The 22214-nt window shown below is 39.6% G+C and overlaps 1 protein-coding gene across 7 annotated transcripts in view; it reads left to right on the forward strand.

Moving 5' to 3' along the window:
* The first annotated feature begins 78 nt into the window (after positions 1 to 78).
* GABPB2 (GA binding protein transcription factor subunit beta 2) overlaps positions 79 to 22214 on the forward strand; it is a 30846-nt gene continuing 8710 nt past the window's right edge. For 3 of the 7 annotated variants that reach the window (XM_027097815.1, XM_027097816.1, XM_027097812.1), the window contains exons 1-8: positions 79 to 484; positions 4521 to 4628; positions 6573 to 6740; positions 7298 to 7492; positions 9619 to 9757; positions 15125 to 15241; positions 17746 to 17931; positions 21999 to 22129. In XM_027097815.1, the coding sequence (XP_026953616.1) occupies positions 4521 to 4628; positions 6573 to 6740; positions 7298 to 7492; positions 9619 to 9757; positions 15125 to 15241; positions 17746 to 17931; positions 21999 to 22129 (1044 nt within the window). In that variant the 5' untranslated portion in view covers positions 79 to 484. Of the gene's footprint in view, positions 485 to 4461; positions 4629 to 6572; positions 6741 to 7297; positions 7493 to 9618; positions 9758 to 15124; positions 15242 to 17745; positions 17932 to 21998; positions 22130 to 22214 lie in introns of all 7 variants that reach the window. The other 4 variants (XM_027097813.1, XM_027097814.1, XM_027097817.1 and 1 more) reach the window with 4 other exon arrangements.

The following is a 22214-nucleotide window of genomic DNA, read 5'->3' on the forward strand; positions in this document are numbered from 1 at the left end:
AGAGCAGGACCGATGCAAAATCCGATTTCTCAGCGGTTTGCGGGGCTCTTGGCGCCAAAACAAACCATCGGGTCCGTCCCCTGCCGGAACTATAAGACACGTAATCGATAATACTCCGCCTCGCTAAATAGTCCTGTCTACAATGTCTCGGATACACACTATTTTACCTCAAAGACCTTCCGGGAATAGAAAATGAGGCTCTGGAGTACATCACCCTTCTGTTTGAATGCAAATGTGGCTTTTCTAATCATTTTTTCTTCATAGATTCCTCCGCCAGAAATTATATTCGCCGTATTCACTTCCGGGTCCGCCATTTTGCTGCCTCCATTTCTCCGCGAGGGGGGGGTTAAAGGCCCCCAAAATATGCATATGTGAAAAGGTCAAAAAGTAACCGTCAGTGACAGGGAGTCTTAACTAGAGAAGGAAACAGGACCAAACTGGCGGGCTCGGTGAAAACACAGCCGGCAACGTCCCGGACAAGGAGGTGAGGGGGAAAAAGAGATGCGTGGAATCGGGGGGTGTCACGGCTGGGAGGGAGGCTGCCTTGTAAAAGTTGCACCGCTTTTCAGCCCAGCCCCGGACTTCTGGATGCAGACGGAGCGGTGCCCCTTCACCAGAGCCGGGGCGGCTGGGGGAAGGAGAGGAAGGGGATGCTGCCGGGAGGAAGGGGAGGGGACTGGGAGGAGGTGAAGAATGGGGTGGGTGTAAGATCTGGGGCTGGGGAGCTGGACCGAGGGAAGCCAAGGCCACAGAGGTGACCACTAGGAGGCAGCGCGGAGCCCGGACCGGGGGCTGCCCCCTAGGCTGAGACCGTGGCTCCCTGCTCCTTCTTCCAAAAAGACAGAACGTCGCTGTGAGGCACGGGAGGAGTTGTGATACAGGAGAAAACAGAGACCCTAATTCTCTGACCCCAGTAATAGCCTAAAGATTATTAGTGAGCTCAGTAATCTGAGCAAGAGCAGTAAGGGCCCCGCCTCCAGTTCTTGCACAGTTGTTTGTACAGCTGGCGGCCCAGTGGGGACGTGTGCAATAGAAAAAGAAAAAAATGTCAGATCATGGATTCTTCGCTTCCATTTCTCCTTCCCGTTAGCTTTCTCCTATTCTCACAGAATTCCTTGAGCCACTTGACATCATCTTATTCTACTCCCCCTTCCTAGGAGGACTTTCCTCTCTCATCTCTCTTTTTAAAACATCTCGGGAAAAGGACATTCTATGACTTTACTTTTTTTTTTTTTTTTTTGGCCACGCTTTGTGCGCTGGTGGGATCTTAGTTCCCCAGCCAGGGATTGAACCCTGGCCCCGGCAGTGAAAGCACCAAGTCCTAACCACTGGACCTCCAGGGAATTCCCAGTAGAGGTGTTTGCGTCTTGGTGATACACTTTTTATATATAGTATAATTTGAGAAAATGTGAGTCATTTCTGCTAATGAACCACCTAAAATTTTGTTCTTTTTTTCACTGTTTCTATCAGTTTGGTTTTTTCTTTTTTTTTTAACTTTTTATTTTATATTGGAGTATAGTTGATTAACAGTGTTTGTTCTTGTTTTAAACTATTAGTTGGGACTTCCTGGCAGTCCAGTGGTTAAGACTGCGCTTCCACAACGGCGGGCATGGGTGCAGCCAAAACCAAAAACTATTAGTAGGGACTTCCCTGGTGGAGCAGTGGTTAAGAATCCACCTGCCAGTGCACGGGACACGGGTTTCGAACCCTGGCCCGGGAAGATCCCACATGCCGCGGAGCAACTAAGCCGGTGCGCCACAACTACTGAGCCTGCACTCTAGAGCCTGCAAGCCACAACTACTGAGCCCGCGTGCCTAGAGCCCGTGCTCCACAGCAAGAGAAGCCACTGCAGTGAGAAACCCGAGCACCGCAAGGAAGAGTAGCCCCCGCTCGCCGCGACTAGAGAAAGCCCGCGTACAGCAATGAAGACCCAACACAGCCATAAATAAATAAATAAATAAATAGTAATAACTAAATTGAAAGGCAGGTTTGATATTTTAAAAGAAAGATAACCATGGAGGAATGCAAATATAAGTTTTCTGTAAGAAGGGTATGCTATCATTTTTTCTGTAACATTTTCTTAAGTCATAACAACTTAGATCACATTATAGACTTTCACACAATTAAAATTCATCCTCTGCTCCAGTCCAGTCACAGGGCCTAGACTATATATTCATGTTGAACAATCTCCCCTAGTGGTCTCCTGGATACCCATGTTTGAGCACAATATTCTATGATATAGATTGGAATATTAAGTAAAATAAATCTAAATCACATAGTGGCTAGATGATTCTCAAAAGTTTTGGTTTTCAGGTTTTAATATTCTTAAAAATTATTAAGGACTCCAATCTGCTGTATCTATTGCTATTTACTGTTTTGAAATTAATTGTTAAATGTTAATTAAAATACAATAATAAATCCATTACATGTTAACATAAATAACAAAATTTTATGAAAGTAAATAACTTCCAAGTTAAAGAAATCGTGAGAAGAATGACATTGTTTGGGAATTACCTGTCAGTCCAGTGGTTAGGACTTGGTGCTTTCACTGACTGGGTTCAATCCCTGGCGGGAGGGGAACTAAGATCCTACAAGCACGGCCAAAAACAAAAAAAAAATGGCATTGTTTTATATTTTTGCAAATCTCTTTAACTTCTGGCTTAATAATTTTCATATGTATTTCTTATTTTCATATCTATTCTACATTCAATCTTTTGCAATATGTACTTGGAGAAAGGAGAAGTATTTTAATAGCTTGTTCAGGTAATTGTGGATATTCTTCTTTGATGTTACAACAAGTGGCAATTTCTTAAAAGTTAGTTGCAATGAGGAATCTGAAACCATGTCAATGAATGTTTTATACTTGATTACCTTAAAACCCATTGATCTGCTTTCACTTTGAATGAATCTTTTTACCGATTTTGTAACATGCATTGGTCATTTGAAAAATACTGGTTCACCAAATAATTCCCATCCTCCAAATGTTGATGCATTTTATACAGTATTAAAAACTCACATTCATTAGTATCACCACTACTTTTATGAGAAAAGTTTATAGTGAGCTATCAGCTCATGGAGGTGAATATTCCCAAAATTCTGTTTTTTGCATGGAAGCTGAAATTATAATTGATAATTGGCAGTAAATACTGCCAATTGTCTTCCTTGAAATGGCAGACTCTCTTTGTTCATTTTTTAAAATGAGAAATTACTTTTTACAATATGGACAAAGCAGTACAAGTTGAAAGGAAACATAATAAAAATTAAATTTATCAAGAATAGCCGTTTCCTCGTTGGTTGGAAGATTTGTAGTGAGTGGTGATTATATACCATTCAGACAATTTTGCATTGAATATAGAAACTTCTCACTATCCTGGGTATCCTTTATACCCAGGCCAGTTTCTGATTTACAGTAACCATCATTTGGGGTGGGGGGGCGCTGCAGTGGGTCTTCGTTGCTGCCCACGGGCTTTCTCTATTTGCGGCGAGCAGGGGCTACTCTTTGTTGCAGTGGGTGGGCTTCTCATTGCCGTGGCTTCTCTTGTTGCGGAGCACGAGCTCTAGGCACACGGGCTTCGGTAGTTGTGGCTCATGGGCTCTAGAGCGCAGGCTCAGTAGTTGTGGCACACAGGCTTAGTTGCTCCGCGGCATGTGGGACCTTCCTGGACCAGGGATCAAACCCGTGTCCCCTGCATTGGCAGGCAGATTCTTAACCATTGTGCCACCAGGGAAGTCCCAGTAACCACCCATTTAAATGACCATTTTGCATGCTCTTCAGACTTAATCTCCACCATTTATTACCTTTGATTTCATGTGTTTAGCAACACTTTTGTTTTTTCTTTTACCCTAAATAACTGAGAGTTGGCTATATGCCTTTTACAGGGAATAAAAAATCTCTCCTACTCAGATGCTTTTTTTTACTATGAGCTTTCACAAAGATTTAATAATGCCCAAATTATTAAGTGAAAAACTGTAATGATTTTAGACATAACTATACTTTTAAACAAAGTATGTAATCTGGCCAAGCTGATGACTTTGTTTAAAAAAAAAACTCTAGGTGTTGCTGAGACACCTTCAACAGGTGCAGTGACGTCTCTGTTCATTTTTGAAAAAGTGTCTGCCATGTACCTGAGTCTCAGTATCCTTGGTTTATCTATTCATTTTTTGTTGTAATGTACTATTTCTACCCATGGTTGTTTCAAAGGGGTGAAATGCTGTTTTATTGATTCCTTAAGCTAGAAAGGCAGTAATGTGTTTCACATATTTCCAAAGTATTTTTCTGGAGATTGAAGGTGAGGGAACTATGGTTTAGGGCCAGAAACTTCCCAAATATCTGACTGTTTGTGTTAGATGAAGTAGAAAAGAAGTGCCTTATCAGATAGTCTGCTTGAGAAGTATCTTACATATATACAAGAGGTCTGCTAAAAACATACATACAAGAGGTCTTCTAAAAACATTTTACAGGCAGCTTTCCTTGTGTTTGAGTGACAGCTTCCCAAAAATTTGTGTTCCTATGCATAAAGATGTCTTTGGTGGACTTGGGGAAGAGGTTGCTAGAAGCAGCAAGAAAAGGCCAAGATGATGAAGTGAGAACATTGATGGCAAATGGTGCCCCATTCACCACAGACTGGGTAAGCTCTCTTAATTATTCCCAGCGTGCGCTGTTACCAACCTTTTTCATAAAGGCTAAACAGTCTGCACTGATTTTTCTTCATTCTCTTTCTGCCTCAGTCTCCTTACAAGCATTTCATTTTCTTTGCCTCATCTGAATATGTGGTTTTCCTTTTCTTTTAGTTTCCAAATTGAAAGAATCTCCTGTGGATATATGGGTGGTAATTGTAAGATACTATATACTTGTGATTTTCTATAATTTTTTAAAAATTATTTATTTATTTTTGGGGCTTCCTTGGTGGCGCAATGGTTGGGAGGCCGCCTGCCGATGCAGGGGACACGGGTTCGTGACCCGGTCCGGGAGGATCCCACATGCCGCGGAGCGGCTGGGCCCGTGAGCCATGGCCGCTGAGCCTGCGCATCCGGAGCCTGTGCTCCGCAGCGGGAGAGGCCACAACAGTGAGAGGCCCGCGTACCACAAAAAAAAAAAAAAAAAATTATTTATTTATTTTTGGCTGCATTGGGTCTTCGTTGCTGCTTGCGGTCTTTCTCTAGTTGCAGAGAGCGGGGGCTACTCTTTGTTGTGGTACGCAGGCTTCTCATTGCAGTGGCTTCTCTTGTTGCAGAGCATGGGCTCTAGTTGCGTGGGCTCTAGTAGTTATGGCCCATGGGCTTAGTTGCTCCGCGGTATGTGGGATCTTCCCGGACCAGGGATTGAACCTGTTTCCCCTGCATTGGCAGGCAGATTCTTAACCACTGCACCACCAGGGAAGCCCTATAATGTTTTAATTTTTAAAGTATTTTCTAAAGGTTTACTTCTACCTGGAGTGTACTTGGGTTATAGGCTGTAATTAGCTAGAAATTAAACAAAATCAGTGTACTGAGTGCATTTCTAAACTAATGAAACTCCTTGTTTCCTTTTCTCTAAAATGTCCTCATTAATAAGGAATAGCCTAGCCATTTTATTTCCTTTACCACTGTTAAAAAACATTAAAGAGAACGGTGTAATTTCATGAGTTCAGACAGTCAACTTGGAGAGCAGAGTGTCAGAAGATCCAGGTCCCGGTTATAACATGGGTTTGCTTAGTATTCATAGATTTTGTAAGCATTGCCTAATTTTAACAATTCGATAAGCACTGTCCTCTGTTCTGGGGTGATTAATTCATAAATTTAGAGGCCAGCAGTTTCTTAGCACTTCACAAAAAGGAAGAAAGGAAACCCATAAGATTAGCATTTCTATAAATAGGCCTGAAAAGAGCAATGTGAATTAAATCCAATCAGGTAAAGAGAGTGAATATATGAAAAGCAAAGAATAACAAAATAGGTTTTAAAATAGAGAGCATAACACGAAAAAGGAATAGATCTCTGGCCAAAATGGATGCTGATAGATAACTGTGATTAGTAACAAGACTTACTTTGAGATGATACAGACGTGCTTATTGCTATTGACACACCATTGCTATTTTTTTCTGCGGGGTGCGGGGGGGCACTTCATCTCATCAGTATTTTTGCTTAGCTTTACTGTGGTAACAAACTTCTCTTTCAACCAATTAAATTTGTACCCTAAATTTCACATGTAACTTTCTAGTCTCTGCCCTTTTCCTAGAATTGTTTTGAACTTGCCTATCCCTTCCCTTTATCCCTGACTCAGAATGCTCTTTTCTATCCATTTTTTTTAACCCTCTTCTAAGCCCTATTTAAAATCATACCCTTTATGGAATTTTACCTGGCAAGTCTACCTGACTTAAATCCATTATACTTAGCGCTTCTTTAATTGGTTGTATATTTATTTGTCCATTAGTGTATTAATTTTAATGAAATAATTTCTTCAGCTTATCTGTCCAGCCAGTTTCTCTCTCCAAGGACAGGAACCTAGGTGTCACCTGTTGTTCATTTGTATCCCTCCAGTGATGATTTAGGACTCTGCACACAGTTGATATTAAATGAGTATTATTTTCCCACAGCTTGGAACATCACCCCTCCACCTTGCAGCCCAGTATGGTCATTATTCCACAGCAGAAGTGCTCCTTCGAGCAGGCGTTAGCAGGGATGCCCGGACCAAAGTGGACAGGACCCCCTTGCACATGGCTGCAGCTGATGGACATGCACACATCGTGGAACTACTTGTTAGGGTAAAGCAAGAAGAGTGAGGGGGTCTATATTGTAAAAAAGACAAATACCTCCCCGTTTTTTTACTTCAACAGGTGGTAGGAAACTAGGTTGGGAAAGATTAAGTTTAGGACAGTTTATAGTATTGAATTGCATCTCTTTCAAGAGTCATCATGGCTATGAGGATTTTATTTTCTAAGTTTTTAAAGGCTAAACAAACTTTATTGATCTTTCTTCATTTTTCTTCTGCAGGTGTTCTCTGATCTTATGCCTATTTTTTCAGGCACTCAGCTCTCTGTTAATAAATGCAACAAAAATCTGTTCTTTTCCCCTTCCTCTCCCATCTGTTATAATTTCCAACTATGTCCTTAAAAGGTCCTCTCATTTAAGGCATTGTGTCTATGAGCATTCAGGAGAATTTGAATTCAGGAGACATGTTTTTCCCTTTGATATTTCTTAAACATTTCTAAATTTGAATATGTGTAATCTCTATGGAAATCCTCTGTATATGGTGATGGGATATTGTACCTGTGCTACTGTAACCAGTGTCTCTTTGAAAAAAATTACTTTTCTATGACAGAATGGTGCAGATGTGAATGCCAAGGACATGCTGAAGATGACAGCTTTGCACTGGGCCACAGAGCACCACCATCGAGATGTTGTAGAGCTACTTATCAAATATGGAGCTGATGTCCATGCTTTCAGCAAGTTTGATAAATCTGCCTTTGACATAGCCCTGGAGAAAAACAATGCTGAGATTCTGGTCATCCTTCAGGTCCTGTTCTTTTTATACACCACAGTATACTTCAGTTGAAGTTAAGGATTTTTTGTAGGAGCTGAATCAAAACTGAATTTTCTCTATCTTATCAAAGTAATACTTCCATTATGTCTCAATCTTGTGACTCAGTGTCATTAGTATCTTTAAAAAAAAAATAATATTCTATAAAGCCCTGAATTATTCATGGTGATTGAAGAACAATGTTGTGGCCAGTACAAAAATAAGTTTTTATTTGGCTTTAGAATGTTTTTTCTCCATGAAAATTTCCCTTTCTAATTAAACTTGACTTGGGATAATATTAAAAACCTCTTTATGTTTTATGAATATACATCAGCTCTTGTGAGATAGTACATAGCTCTAAAGCATATTGAGTCATAAGGAAGCCATCTCAAAATTAAAAATCAGCTGTGATGATATCATCCATTGATTTCTTAAGCCAGCACTGGTATATCAGGAAATAACAGGATGAGAGATACAAAGATTAGTAGGACATAGCCCAGTCCTTGGAGTGTTTACAGTATGATGAAGGTAAAGACAAGATATAAAGCATTACAGTACTATGGTGGTAAACAGATACCTAGTAAGTATTACAGGAGGGAGTATTGATAATGCTTAAGGCAAGGACTAAAGTATATGTAGGCTCTGAACTGAGTTTTGAAGGAGTAGTAGGCAGAGGTGTGAGAAGACGATATTCTAGGCTAGAAAAAGCAAATCAAAGACAGAGGTGGGAAAGGACATGGAATATTCAGGAAAGAGTAAGTAGTTCTGTGACCAGAGATTGGGCAAGAGAAGCAGAGTTTGGGAGTGGCAGGAGCTAAGGCTTGAGAGGCTGAGTTCTGAACATGGGGTTGTTAGATGGCATGCAAAAGAGTATGGACTATTGGGCTTCCCTGGTGGCGCAGTGGTTGAGAGTCTGCCTGCCGGTGTAGGGGACGCGGGTTCGTGCCCAGGTCCGGGAAGATCCCACGTGCCGCGGAGCAGCTGGGCCCGTGAGCCATGGCTGCTGAGCCTCCATGTCTGGACCTCAACAGGAGAGGCCACAACAGTGAGAGGCCCGCGTACTGCAAAAAAAAAAAAAAAAAGAGTATGGACTATTTTGTGGGCAAGGGGGATCCAATAGAAGCTTTTAAGTAGAGAATTGATATGATAAGATTTTTTAAAACGATGATTGTTTGGAGTGTGGTACAGACTTGAGAGAGAAGACACTTAATGCTGAAGACCTTCATTAGGCCAGGCAAGAGCCAATGAAGGCTTGAATTAAGGAAGTGATAATGGAGGGTAAAGAAGGAATTTTACAGTAATCAGAGAATGGATAATCTGTTTCAATTGAAGCTCTTAGCAAGGGGATAATTATATGTAAAAAAATAACCATTTCTACTGTATTATCAGAGGTTGGTTGGTTTTTTCTGACATATGGTTCCCTATAGACTGGTTATTCTCTTCAACTTTCAATTCCTTGTTTAGAGCCCTTTTATAATTTGACTTTTTTTTAGTAGTGATCATGTTTGTAGAAAACTGCTTATGAAAGTAAAAAAATAAAATAAAGATAAGCATCTTTATACCGAAATTGTGCAGATATCTCTAGAAGCAGAAGTGCAGCATATGGAACTAGACTTTAAAATCCGGCACTCATTTATTTGCTTGTTATATATTCTCTTAGGGATTTCTTCAATGGCAGAATGGAATAAGTAGTTGGACAAAACTCTGGAGAATATTGTTCTGTGTGGATTCTCTGCAGGGATGTCCAGCTAGCACATTGTCTTGTACATAATTGATCATAGAATATTAGTGCTGGAAATTACTTTTTAGGCCACCCCCTTTATTTTTCAAATTAAAAACCAATATCCAGAGAGGTTAAGTGAATTGTCTAGAAGTTTTTGCAAATAATAACACCTTTTTTTTTTTCTAAAGTAGAGATAAGCTTGGGAAAGCAATCTAATGTCTCTGTTACCCTGGTTTGAGAAAAAACAGTCGTCTTAATGAGAACTGTGAGGTCCCTGGGACATTGTGCACCGGAACTAGTTCTGCTTGACAGAGCATTGTAGGGGGGCTGTTCAGTAACTGTATAACTAAGGCTGGTTAGTAAGTGTTCTGACTTTGAAATATCTTGCATTGTTTTATAGGAAGCAATGCAGAATCAGGTGAATGCTAATCCTGAGAGAGCCAACCCTGTGACTATGGGTACCCCATTCATCTTCACGTCAGGAGAAGTTGTCAACCTCGCAAGCCTTGTTTCTTCAGCCAGCACCAAAACAACCTCAGGTAATGTTCTGATAATGTGACATTTATCTTAGACTTAAAATGAACAGAATTACAGGTTTTCTTATGAGATGAATAGGTACCCTGCCTGATACCCACTCCTTTATTAAAACATTCCTCAAATGGAAGATTTATAATAGATTTAAAAGCTAACGCACTGGGCTTCCCTGGTGGCACGGTGGTTGAGAGACCGCCTGCCGATGCAGGGGACGCGGGTTCATGCCCCGGTCTGGGAGGATCCCATGTGCCACGGAGCGGCTGGGCCCATGAGCCGTGGCCGCTGAGCCTGCGCGTCCGGAGCCTGTGCTCCATGACGGGAGAGGCCACAACAGTGAGAGGCCCACGTACATCTAAAAAAAAAAAAAAAAAAAAAAAAAAGCTAATACACTTATTCTTTCTAAGGGAAGGGAAAATCATACATTGGGATTGTACATAAGTGTTTACTGTGTTAAAAGTAAAATATTCTACAGATTAATCTGTTGAAGGGTTATGTCTGACCCCTGAATGAAAATACACGGGTGCTTTAATATGGTACTGCTAAGGAAAATAGTTAAATATTTATAGTCTAAGGCAGTAACAAAGCAGAATAAACATAAATGGTTGTTGGAATGCTGATATATATAAGAGGTACATGTGATTATTTGACTAAAGTGTAAGAGTCTTGATTTGTTCTTGAGAACATATATAACAACAAAATAGCAAAGAAAAGCACTTGGTGTTGATCTTTTGAGACTTGTATGTTTTTAACAAAAATATCTATCTAAAAAGGAGCAAATCCACTTTGCTGTACAGCAGAAACTAAAACAACATTATAAATCAACTATACTCTAATAAAATTTTTTTAAAAATAAAAATAAAAAGGAGCAAATTGAGTTTATTTTCAACATCTCCTTACAAATACTTGTTTTACAATGAAGGAACTTGTGTCCTCATTTAAATAAATTTTCCTACTGACTCTTGGTTTCTTTTTCTGTTTCTGACTTTCATTTAAAAATACACAACTGTATTCATAGTTGAGTTTGTAAAATATCAAAGGAAGATCTTGAATGAGGTATTATTATTGAGAGGCATTGTAAAATAGAAAGAACACACTATACATAGAATTTTGCATTCAGAACTGCTTTCAAATACTGATTTATTACTTGGCTAAGATGCTTGACCTTGGAAAAATTACTTCTCTAAGCCTTCTGTACTCATATATAAAATTGGGATATAATAATCTACTTTATGAGGTTGTTGTGAGACTTAGATTTTGTATTTCAGTACCCACTTTATAGCAGGGCTTCAGTAATAGCTAATGTTAAGTGGAAATATAACTTCTCAGTGAAGGTTGAGTCCATCATGCCCACAAGGGGGCAGTAGTGACCTTCATTTTATAACTATCAACTGTTGTTTAAAATCACTGTTAATCAGAATATTCACAGCCATTTGGATTTGTTGTGGTTCAAGCCTCACTGATTAGAACAAGTGCTTTTTTAATCCAAAAGTTTTTAGAAGCCAATAAAGTTATATGTTCACAGACACGTATTGAATAAAAAGAGCTAGAGTTAAGTCTTTAGTCTAACTACTGAAATTCTGCAGATTCTTATCTGGAATGATAAGCAAAGTTGAAGACATTCAGGATAGAGATTCTTAGTCTTGATTCCCATGGACCTATATCATGCTTGTCGTGTTGCTTTTGGCAAACCTACTCTTCTTTCTCTCTTCTGTATGTTGACAACGGCAAATTGAAATTGCTAAACCGTCACATAATTAGAGCTGATCTCTCCAGTGTCATCTTACTCATGAAGCAGTTCTACCTAGCTATTCCCCTTTAGGGAATTGGCCTATCTGATGCTTAATCAGTGCAGATAAAAGAAAGGGAAAAGTTATAAGACAAATTCAGGTTGTGTTATTTAACTGCGTTAAAGGATTTTCTTTTCCTGAATGGTGGGGCAGGCCTCTTGTTTCCCATCATCCAGTAATATTTTTAAGAATTAACTGGAAAGACCTTAAAAAAAAAAAAAGAATTAACTGAAAGTATCATAGGATTATCGTTTTGGTGGATTTTTTTTTGCTACACCCCACACCATGTGGGATCTTAGTTCCCCGACCAGGGATTGAACCCATGCCTCTTGCATTGGAAGCCCAGAGTCATAACCACTGGACTGCCAGGAAAGTCCTTGGTGGATATTTTTGATATCAAAATCCAGATTATAAAGTTTGCTTTCAATTTTCCATTTGTGACTTAAAAGATATCAGTCATCAGTGCCACCATCAAACTGCAGTGATTTGGGAAGGCAGACTAATTTAAACATTAATCAGAGCAAAACAAAGTATGAAGATGAATTTCCTGTTTCTGTAGAATCATAAGATGCACTCCTAAGTCAAATATAAATTGCCTTATATTGGTTCATAAAGGGTACAGGCTTTGGAATCTAATAATTAGGTTCTAATCTGGGCTCTGACATTTACTAGCTGCATGACCCTGGGCAAGTTACTTAATTTTTCTGGATCTAGTTTGCTGAGGTTGCCTGGCCAACCGTAGCACACTACCCTAAATCCTGGTCTGAAGAGCTTATTTATTTATATAAGCCACATTCTGAATAGGTAAAAAGTTGTCACTAACAATGCCATTTCCCTTCCAAAAACAACAGCAACCATGCACATTTCACTTTATTTGATGTGGGGTCTTATATTAAAGAGAATGAAGGAATTAACATTATTTAACAATAAAGTACTTTATTTTCCTAGAACTACCTGGGATAAGTCTAAAGAGGTAATTTGCATCATCTCTTCAGTTTTAACTGTATATGTCAGAATACTAAACCTAATTTGTCACATATGTTCTTCATTTTGCTATTGAGGGGAAGTTGGGTGAGTCATTATGTTTGAATCAAAGGGAGAGCACCCTTAGGTTGGAATCATTTTATGCTAAGAAGTATATAATGCCTTTCTCATGAAGCAGTTCTACCCAGGTATTCTCCTTTAGCTTGGTGGCCTACCTGATGTTTGTCCTAGAACTTTAATTATAACAGCCTTGCTTGTGTGTGTGTATGTGTGTGTTTTAACTGTGGTAAAATAATAACAGCCTCTTTTTTTTATTGTTAGTGATTTACTGTCACATATATTCCAACCTCCATGAGGCATATATCTAAAAATTGCTTATTCCTTGTTTGTTTCATCTGTGAATTTTATGTCAGCACTTGGTACGATAGTCTGAGTGATAAGAAAAACATGAACTAAGCAGGAAAAGTAGGGTATAGGCTATAGCTGAATCTTGCTCTTACTGAAGTCATTAGATAGACACAGGCTCCTTTCTAGAGGTCAAGCACTGTGTTCTACTCAGACCATTTGGTTCCCTGAGTATTTCATGAGAAATTAAAATAAGGATATTATTACTATCTCTACCCTTATCTTCACTCCCACAGTCATCACCCAAAAGCTTTGATTAAGATAGTTTGCAGCTATGTGTATTATACAAGTAATCCACCTTTTTATGGAAAAATCTTCTGAAATTTAAATTTATAAACCAGTTAAACTAACTAGATTAATCATATCAGAAAAGGACTTTAAGTTTTTTTAAAGTACTTTATAGATAATTGACTTTTTTTAAGCATAGTAGTGGGAGAACTTAAGAATACATTTAGGGCTTCCCTGGTGGCGCAGTGGTTAGGTATCCGCCTGCCAATGCAGGGGACATGGGTTCAAGCCCTGATCCAGGAAGATCCCACATGCCGCTGAACACCTAAGCCCATGAGCCACAACTACTGAGCCTGCGCTCTAGAGGCCTCGAGCCACAACTGCTGAGCCCGCTTGTCACAACTACTGAAGCCTGCACACCTAGAACCCATGCTCCGCATCAAGAGAAGCCACCACAATGAGAAGCCTGTGCACCGCAACAAAGCGTAACCCCCATTTGCCACAACTAGAGAAAGCCCGTGTGCAGCATGAAGACCCAATGCAGCCAAAAATAAAATAAATGAAATTAAGAAAAAAAAAAGCGCATTTAAAAAGAAAATAGGGCTTCCCTGGTGGCGCAGTGGTTGAGAGTCCGCCTACCGATGCAGGGGACATGGGTTCGTGTCCCAGTCCGGGAAGATCCCACATGCCGCAGAGCGGCTGGGCCCGTGAGCCATGGCCATGGACCCTGCGCGTCTGGAGCCTGTGCTCTGCAACAGGAGAGGCCACAACAGTGAGAGGCCTGCGTACCGCAAAAAAAAAAAAAAAAAAGAAAAGAAGTGTATCAGTCACATTTCAGTCAGATGACAAAGCTACATATGGTGTAGTTTTACTATACGTAATTTTATTGTACATATAAAATAAATATATTTATTTTATTATACATATATAATAATATATATATTATAAGTATATAATTTATAAGCTTATAAACTTAATTTATAAACATTTTTTAGTAACAATGGAGTAACTACTATGAGGAGAGGAGAACTCAGGAATAGCCAGTAAGGGGAGCAGCCACTACTTCTGTATGACAAAACTTAATCTCATGCCAGATGACAAGAAATATTTATGGGGTCCAGCTTCAGTATCACAAGATACGGCAAAGAAGGGTGGATTTGCAGCCAAGAAGCAATTAATTCACAACTGGTACAATAAGTATCTCTGAAATTATAATGAAAGAGGGAAATGAAATTCATGTTATAAAAGTTTGATTTATGCAAAACTGTTGAGTAATACTTTCAGTTCATAAAGTTAGGAGTGCCTATTGCCAGATCTAATACACTTCCCTCTTGGAACTTAGCTGTAAGGATATCACACAGATACAAGAGAAAAAGATTATGAACAAATTGTTTTTGAAAAGCACATCATGACTTAACTAAAGTAGGTAAAGTAGGTAATTGTTTAGCCTTTGACATTCAATATGTGAAACTTCACGTTTTTAATGTCTTTGCACTTGAGGTCAGTGCTAGTCTTCTCACCTCTCTCGCTGATGAATAGAAGTAGCATGGTTGAATAAAGCCCAGGAGGGGCCTATTCCCTCAACACTGCTTAGTTTGGGGTGAGGCATGCTTTGTACCCTTACTGCCTGGTGCCAAGGAGAGCTCTGCATAGCCAGCCTAGGGAGTGGGTGGCACTCTTGGTCTGTTAGCTACTGGTGCTCAGCATTGGCAATGCCAAGAGAATGATCAAATGAAGGGAATGTAGTGTGGCCCTATACCAAGCATATTACCTTAATCCACTTTAAAGAGAAGACTTTAAACCTTAACAGTTTTAACACCATGATAATTGGTTTTTGGAAGTTTGCATTAGAGAGCAAGATTAAGCACATTAGAGTGAAAAGCTGAGGTTTTGATTTAATAAGCCATTTTTAGTTCATCTCAATTTATTCTCTCCGCTGGACCTCATTTGCCTTTTTTACCGAAATAGGTGACCCCCATGCCTCCTCAACAGTACACTTCTCAAATTCTACCACCTCAGTGCTGGCCACCCTTGCAGCTCTTGCTGAGGCATCAGCCCCCCTCTGCAACTCACACAGAGCCACAGGTAGGTAAGGGATATCTGCTGGGTGAATCACCATTTCTTCTTTTGCTTTTGAATCTCCAGCAGATTTAATTTGCATGAAATGTTAAAGAATTATGGTTAGAGACAGCTAGGATAAAGGGATGTAGAGTCATTGAGCATCAGAAAGAAAAATCGCTAAGCAATATAATCAGTCAGCTGAATAATATCAGAGAATAAGTTATTCCTTTGTAGTTTTGCAGCTTCAAGTTTGTTTATCCTGACTCCAGTTGCATCAGATTGAAATGTTTAGTCTTATATTAGCAGAGTTTTAGAAATACTCTATGTTATGCTTTGTCTGATGCTATCATAGAATGATTCAAAATAGCAGCCTAAATATCTTGTATTAAAGCATCAAAATACATGGGACTGCTACCTGGCTCATTGTTAATATTCTTTGTACCTCAGGTTGGCTTGCTTCTATTTTCACTGGAGATGTTATTTTGGCATTTCCAGTGGATTTGTGAAGATACATTCTGTATAGTGCCCTTCTTATTTTAAAACAGAAAGGTTTCAGGTCACTTAGCCCAAGCTAGTGACCCACAGGGAAAAGGCTTAAGGCTTCATATAGGTAGGGGACATAGGTAGTCATAGGTAGGGCTAAATAGTCATTTAGGAATCTTTCTGGAAACCTCTGGCAGTCTGCTCCATCATAAATGAAAGCAGATTGTTGATTTCTTTCTGCCGTTGACACTTGGATGCTGAGAACATTCCTCCAATCCTATTTTTCCAACTGACAACAATCATAAAGATCTCTACTCAGATGTGTATGAGTGAACAGCATGGCAGAGGAAAAAGCAATGTAAAAAGCAATGTATTAAACTTGTGCTTGTTATTCTTTTGATTTGTTCTTTGATGTTGGATAAATCATTTAACTTCTCCAGGTCTCAGTCTCCTCATCTCTGACATGATGGTTGGATTAGATTACCTATCAGGGTCCTTTCAGCTATAACATTTAACTGTTCTTCGTTTCTAAGAGGTGTGGATGCTCTATTTCCACTGAACTGCCTGAATGTGTCTCATATGGATAGTCCCTACCCCACTTATTGCAGAGTTCTACTTGTGACTCTTTAGATATAGAAATTTCATAGTGGTAGGAGCTGTTTCCCCTAATAGTTATTGGGGATACTGGCTAACCAAACTGAAAATCTTTATTCAACATGATACATGTAAAGCTCTTAGAAAGGTACCTGGCACATAGTATCATTGCTGTTAATGTTATTGTTGATCTGTCAGATGAGAGAAGCCATCTACTATTTTTGTCTATCAGACTTCTTCAATGTTTTGACTTCTTGACATATTATTTTGTTAATTCACTATTAAATGCCTTTATTTCTTATAGAAATAGATCTCTATAGTTATTTTTCTAAGCTCTCTAAAGTTGTTTAGACTTTCAAGATGCTTTCTGAAAAAGGAGTTCTGAGATCAAATATGTTTGGGAAACTCAGCATATCTTATTTTATATTAGAGAGTCACAATGCTCATTAGTCTGTTAGGGTCTCTGATACTTCCTACAAAATAAACACAAAAATTTAAGCATATTTAAACGAGCATTTTGAAAATGTATTTGTACATAGAACCTATCTTTAGTGAAAGCTAACATGTCAATGAAGACATTTTACTTATTTATTTATTTTTATTTTTGACTGCGTTGGGTCTTCGTTGCTGCACGCGGGCTTTCTCTAGTTGCAGCGAGCGGGGGCTGCTCTTCGTTGGGGTGCACGGGCTTCTTACTGTGGTGGCCTCTCTTGCTGTGGAGCACGGGCTTTAGGCGTGCGGGCTTCAGTAGTTGTGGCACGTGGGCTCAGTAGTTGTGGCACACAGGCTTAGTTGCTCCGTGGCATGTGGGATCCTCCTGGACCAGGGCTCGAACCCATGTTCCCTGCATTGGCAGGCAGATTCTTAACCACTGCGCCACCAGGGAAGTCCCTGAAGACATTTTAGAAATTACTGTTCTAATGCATTCCCTGTTTTCTTTCTTTTTAAAAAAATTTTTTAAATTTATTTTTATTTATTTTATTTTCGGCTGTGTTAGGTCTGTCATTGCTATGTGCGGGCTTTCTCTAGTTGTGGCGAGGCGGGGCTACTTCTCATTGCGGTGCACGGGCTTCTCATCGCGGTGGCTTCTCGTTGCGGACTACGGGCTCTAGGCTCGCAGGCTTCAGTAGTTGTGGCACACAGGCTCAGTAGTTGTGGTGCACAGGCTTAGTTGCTCCACAGCATGTGGGATCTTCCCAGGCTTGAACCCATCTCACCTGCATTAGCAGGCGGATTCTTAACCACTGAGCCACCAGGGACGCCCTCCCTGTTTTCTTTTCGCCTCTGACTTAGCATTGTTTACAGGAGCTTGCTTTTGTGAACTGTGTTGAATCTCACTTTTTTTTTCAAGTTTTTCTATCCCTGATATTATCAGTTTTAAGGGGGCTGAAATTACTGTACTTCTATTTTTTTTAAAGCTGAAATGTTATGTTTCCTTTTGTCATCTGTAGCTAATTCAGAGGAAATCATAGAAGGAAATTCTGTTGACTCATCAATCCAGCAAGTGGTGGGGAGTGGAGGCCAGAGGGTCATCACCATAGTGACTGATGGAGTCCCTCTGGGTAATATCCAAACTGCAATCCCTACTGGAGGCATTGGCCAGCCATTTATTGTAACTATGCAAGATGGACAGCAAGGTGAGTTATCCCATTTAAACAATTGTTTATTAAAAGATACTTTAGACACTCAACACACCTCTAAAAATGAGGCATTAGGGGGACTTCCCTGGCGGTCCAGTGGTTAAGACTCCGCACTTCCAGTGTAGGGGGCGTGGGTTCGATCCCTGGTTGGGGAACTAAGATCCCACAGACCACGTGGTATGGCCAAAAAATAAATAAATAAAAAATATGAGGCATTAGGGCAAGTAGTGGGAATGGGAGAAAGCCAGATGCCAGATGGGACAAAGAAGCTCTGAAAAAGGAAAAGAAACAGAAGCCAGGCTGGCAAAGGCTATTTCTCCTCATATATATAAAATCTGTGAGTAAAACCAATAATCTGGTAGAAAAAAGAGCAAATAATGTCAACTAGTAGTTCACAGAAAAGAAAATAGGAAAAAAATAGGAAAATACGTTCAACCTACTTCTTTCATGCAAGAGAAATATAAATAAATACTGTAGCAAGATACCATTAAAGCACTATATTGTCAAGGGTATGGGGAAACAGGCAATCTTATAAATCACTGGTGAGAGTGTAAATTACTGCATCCTCTGAAGAGCAAATTGTCAATATGTATCAGTATTGAAGATGCATATACCTTTTGGCTAAAAAGTTATTTTTCTATGAATTTATATTCACACACACAGAAATGACATATATACTAAATTATTCATTACAGCATTATTTGTAATCATCAGAGATTACAAAGAACCTAAGTAGAAGTCATTAAGGAACTGGATAAATAAATTATGATACACACCACCCATGCAATGGAATACTATGCAGCTATAAAAAAACAATGAGGAAGATTCTTGTATGCAAGTATGGTCTGATCTCCAAAATATATTAAGTGACAAGAGCAAGATGCAGGGGTGTGTAGAGTATGCTACATTTGTATTTTTAAAAAAGGGAAATATATGTATATTTGCTAATATGTTCATAGACTTAGACTATCTCTGGAAGAACATTCAGAAATAACATTGATAACATTGGTTCCCTTGTAGCAGGGCACCTGGGTAGCTAGGGATGGATAGGAAGCTTTTCAATGTATATGCTTTTATAGCTTTTAATCCTTGAACCATGTGAATGTATTACATATTTTAAAAATACATAAGTAAATTTTTTTTTGAAAGAAGAAAGAAACTAATCGTTACAACTTCATTTCTCAGAAATACTGAAGGTTGAAGAAGGAGGGTTGGTATAATTAGCTTTTGTGTCATCAAAATTTTGATTTGGCCTAAATAATTATGGGGATTTTATAATTTCCAAATTATTTGAATTGATGGATCTTTGCAGTATGGGAAGAAACAGTAGAAATTAAACCTTTATAATTCGGGCTTTGGTATCATAAGTTCTTGGAGCTTATTTGAAAATATACCACTGATATTTTTGTGGACATGATTATCATTTAAAGTTTTGGGGGGCTCATTGAGTAAGTGAGAGCCTCTGCTTGTAATGGAGTTAAATGAGAACGAAGTTGTTTTAAGGAAAAAAATAAAATTTGAGGTTTTGCATAGATAAACTACACTACTTTTTTAAAAAATTTTTAATTACTTATTAAAAAAACATTACTTATTTGTTTATTTTTTTTTGGCTGCGTTGGGTTTTTGTTGCTGCATGAGGGCTTTCTCTAGTTGCGGCTAGCGGGGGCTAGTTTTGTTTTTTTTTTTTGTGGTACGCGGGCCTCTCACTGTTGTGGCCTCTCCCGTTGCAGAGCACAGGCTCCAGACGCGCAGGCTCAGCGGCCACGGCTCGCGGGCCTAGCCGCTCCGCGGCATGTGGGATCTTCCCGGATCGGGGCACGAACCCGTGTCCCCTGCATCGGCAGGCGGACTCTCAACCACTGCACCACCAGGGAAGCCCTGTCGGGGGCTACTTTTCGTTGCAGTGTGCAGGGTTTCTCATTGAGCCCCGAGCACAGGCTCTAGGTGCATGGGCTCAATAGTTGTAGCTCATGGGCTCTAGAGTGCAGGCTCAGTAGTTGTGGTGCACCGCCTTAGTTGCTCCGCGGCATTTGGGATCGTTCCTGACCAGGGCTCAGACCCGTGTCCCCTGCCTTGACAGGCGGATTCTTAACTACTGCGCCACCTGGGAAGTCCACTACACTACTTTTTACAGATGCATTTAACCAGGCCCAAAGAAGGAGAGCTGAAATTTTGTGAATTAATTGTAAGAAATTTTTAATCCCAAACAGAATTTCCATTTCCACTTAGCAGATATCCAAGATGCTTTCTACTGCTATCAGTTGATGAGTGTTCAAGGAATACAAGCTAATGTTAAAATCAACCAAACCAAATAACTAGGTAAATCTGCTTTAAACAAAAATCACAATGCATCCTAAAACCTAAGTATAATTTTAACTTTTTATTTTGAGATAATCATATATTCATTCATGTATAGTTGTAAGAAATAATACAGAAAGATCCCATATACCTATCACCCAGTTTCCCCCAATGGTAACATTTTTTATAACTCTAGTACAATATTACAGACAGGAAATTGACATTGGTACAATCCACCAACCTTATTGAGATTTTTTCCAGTTTTATATGCATTCATTTGTGAGTTTGTGTTCTATGCAATTTAATGCATCAACACCACCAAAGTTGAGATACAAAACAGTTCCATCACCGAGATTCCTTTTGCTACTCTGTATTCCTTGTGTTATAGCCACTTCCCTTCCCACCTCATTCCTAACCACTGGCAACCACTAACTGATTCATCTGTTCTCTATCTTTATATTTTTGTCATTTCAAGAATGTTATGTAAATGGAATCATACAGTATATAGCCTTTTGACATTGGCTTTTTTCTCTCAGCATAATTTCCTTAAGGTCTATCCAAGTTGATGTTTGTATCAATAGTTCATTTCTTTTTATTGCTGAGTAGTATTCCATGGTATAGATGTACCATAGTTTGGTTAACCATTTACCTACTTAATCTGTCTCCAGGTTTTGGCTATGTCTGAGTAAAGCTGTTATGATCAATCGTGTACAGGTTGTATGGGAACATAAGTTTTCAATTTTCTGGGGTAAATGTCCAAAAGTAAAATTTCCGGGTCATATGGTAAATGCATGTTTACTTTTGTAAAACACTGCCAAACTATTTTCTACAGTGACTGTACCATTTTACATTTCCACCAGCAATTTATGAATAATCCAGTTTCCCACATTCTTGCCAGCGTTTGGTGTTATCACTATTTTTTTTAAAATTTTAGCCATTCGGATAGGTGTGTAGTGCATCATGTGTGTTGTGTGCATATGTGTGTTGACCCTTTTCTCACTTATCTATGAGAAGAGAAATAGTTAAATTAGACACAGCTAATGGCAAACTGCTTTCATGAAAGGTTTCTCAAAATTCTTATTTAAGATATCAGACCTACTTTAGATAAGTTATTCCTGCAGAATTGTAAGCTAAGTGGTCACAGCTTCTGATCTACAGTCAGACATTTCTATATAAAAGCCTCAGAGTTGGGTCTTAACTGCATGGCTTCCAAACCTGCAAATCTTCACCCTTCCTTTCTGAGGTCTTCTTAGTGCCTCTAATCTTTTTGGTTTCTCTCTGTAAAGCCATGCCTTGCCTATTGATTCTAAAATCCAAAGAGATATGAACAGTGAGATATCAGAGAATATATTTCAGTTTAGATGATTTTTTTTTTTGGCTACATTGGGTCTTCATTGCTGCGCGCAGGCTTTCTCTAGTTGCGGTAAACGGGTTACTCTTCGTTGCGGTGCACGGGTTTCTCATTGCGGTGGCTTCTCTTGTTGCAGAGCACGGGCTCTAGGTGGACGGGCTTCAGTAGTTGTGGCTCACAGGCTCTAGAGCGCAGGCTCAGTAGTTGTGGAGCACGGGCTTAGTTGCTCCATGGCCTGTGGGATGTTCCCAGACCAGGGCTTGAACCCGTGTCCCCTGCATTGGCAGGTGGATTCTTAACCACTGCGCCACCAGGGAAGCCCTATATTTTAGTTTATTGTCTGATTCAAAGTAAGCAAAGTCTCTTTGTTTTACTATGTATTCATCACCTCCAATTGGTGTCCTTTGGCTTATAGTTTTAACTGTACCTGCTGGTCAGGTTGCAGAGGAGACTGTCATTGAAGAAGAGGCAGAAGAAGCAGAGAAATTGCCACTGACTAAGAAACCAAGGATAGACGAGATGACAGACAGTGTGGAGGAAAGCAAGGTAATGTTTTTAGCAGTGGTGGAGAGAAGAGAAGGCAAAGATTCAAAAGCCAGAACTTTCAAGGCCCATACCCTTCTTTTTTGTC

The sequence above is a fragment of the Aethalodelphis obliquidens genome, unplaced genomic scaffold (genome assembly GCF_003676395.1).
Source record: "Aethalodelphis obliquidens isolate GAN/ISIS:26980383/991018 unplaced genomic scaffold, ASM367639v1 scaffold116, whole genome shotgun sequence".
NCBI classification, from domain to species: domain Eukaryota; kingdom Metazoa; phylum Chordata; class Mammalia; order Artiodactyla; family Delphinidae; genus Aethalodelphis; species Aethalodelphis obliquidens.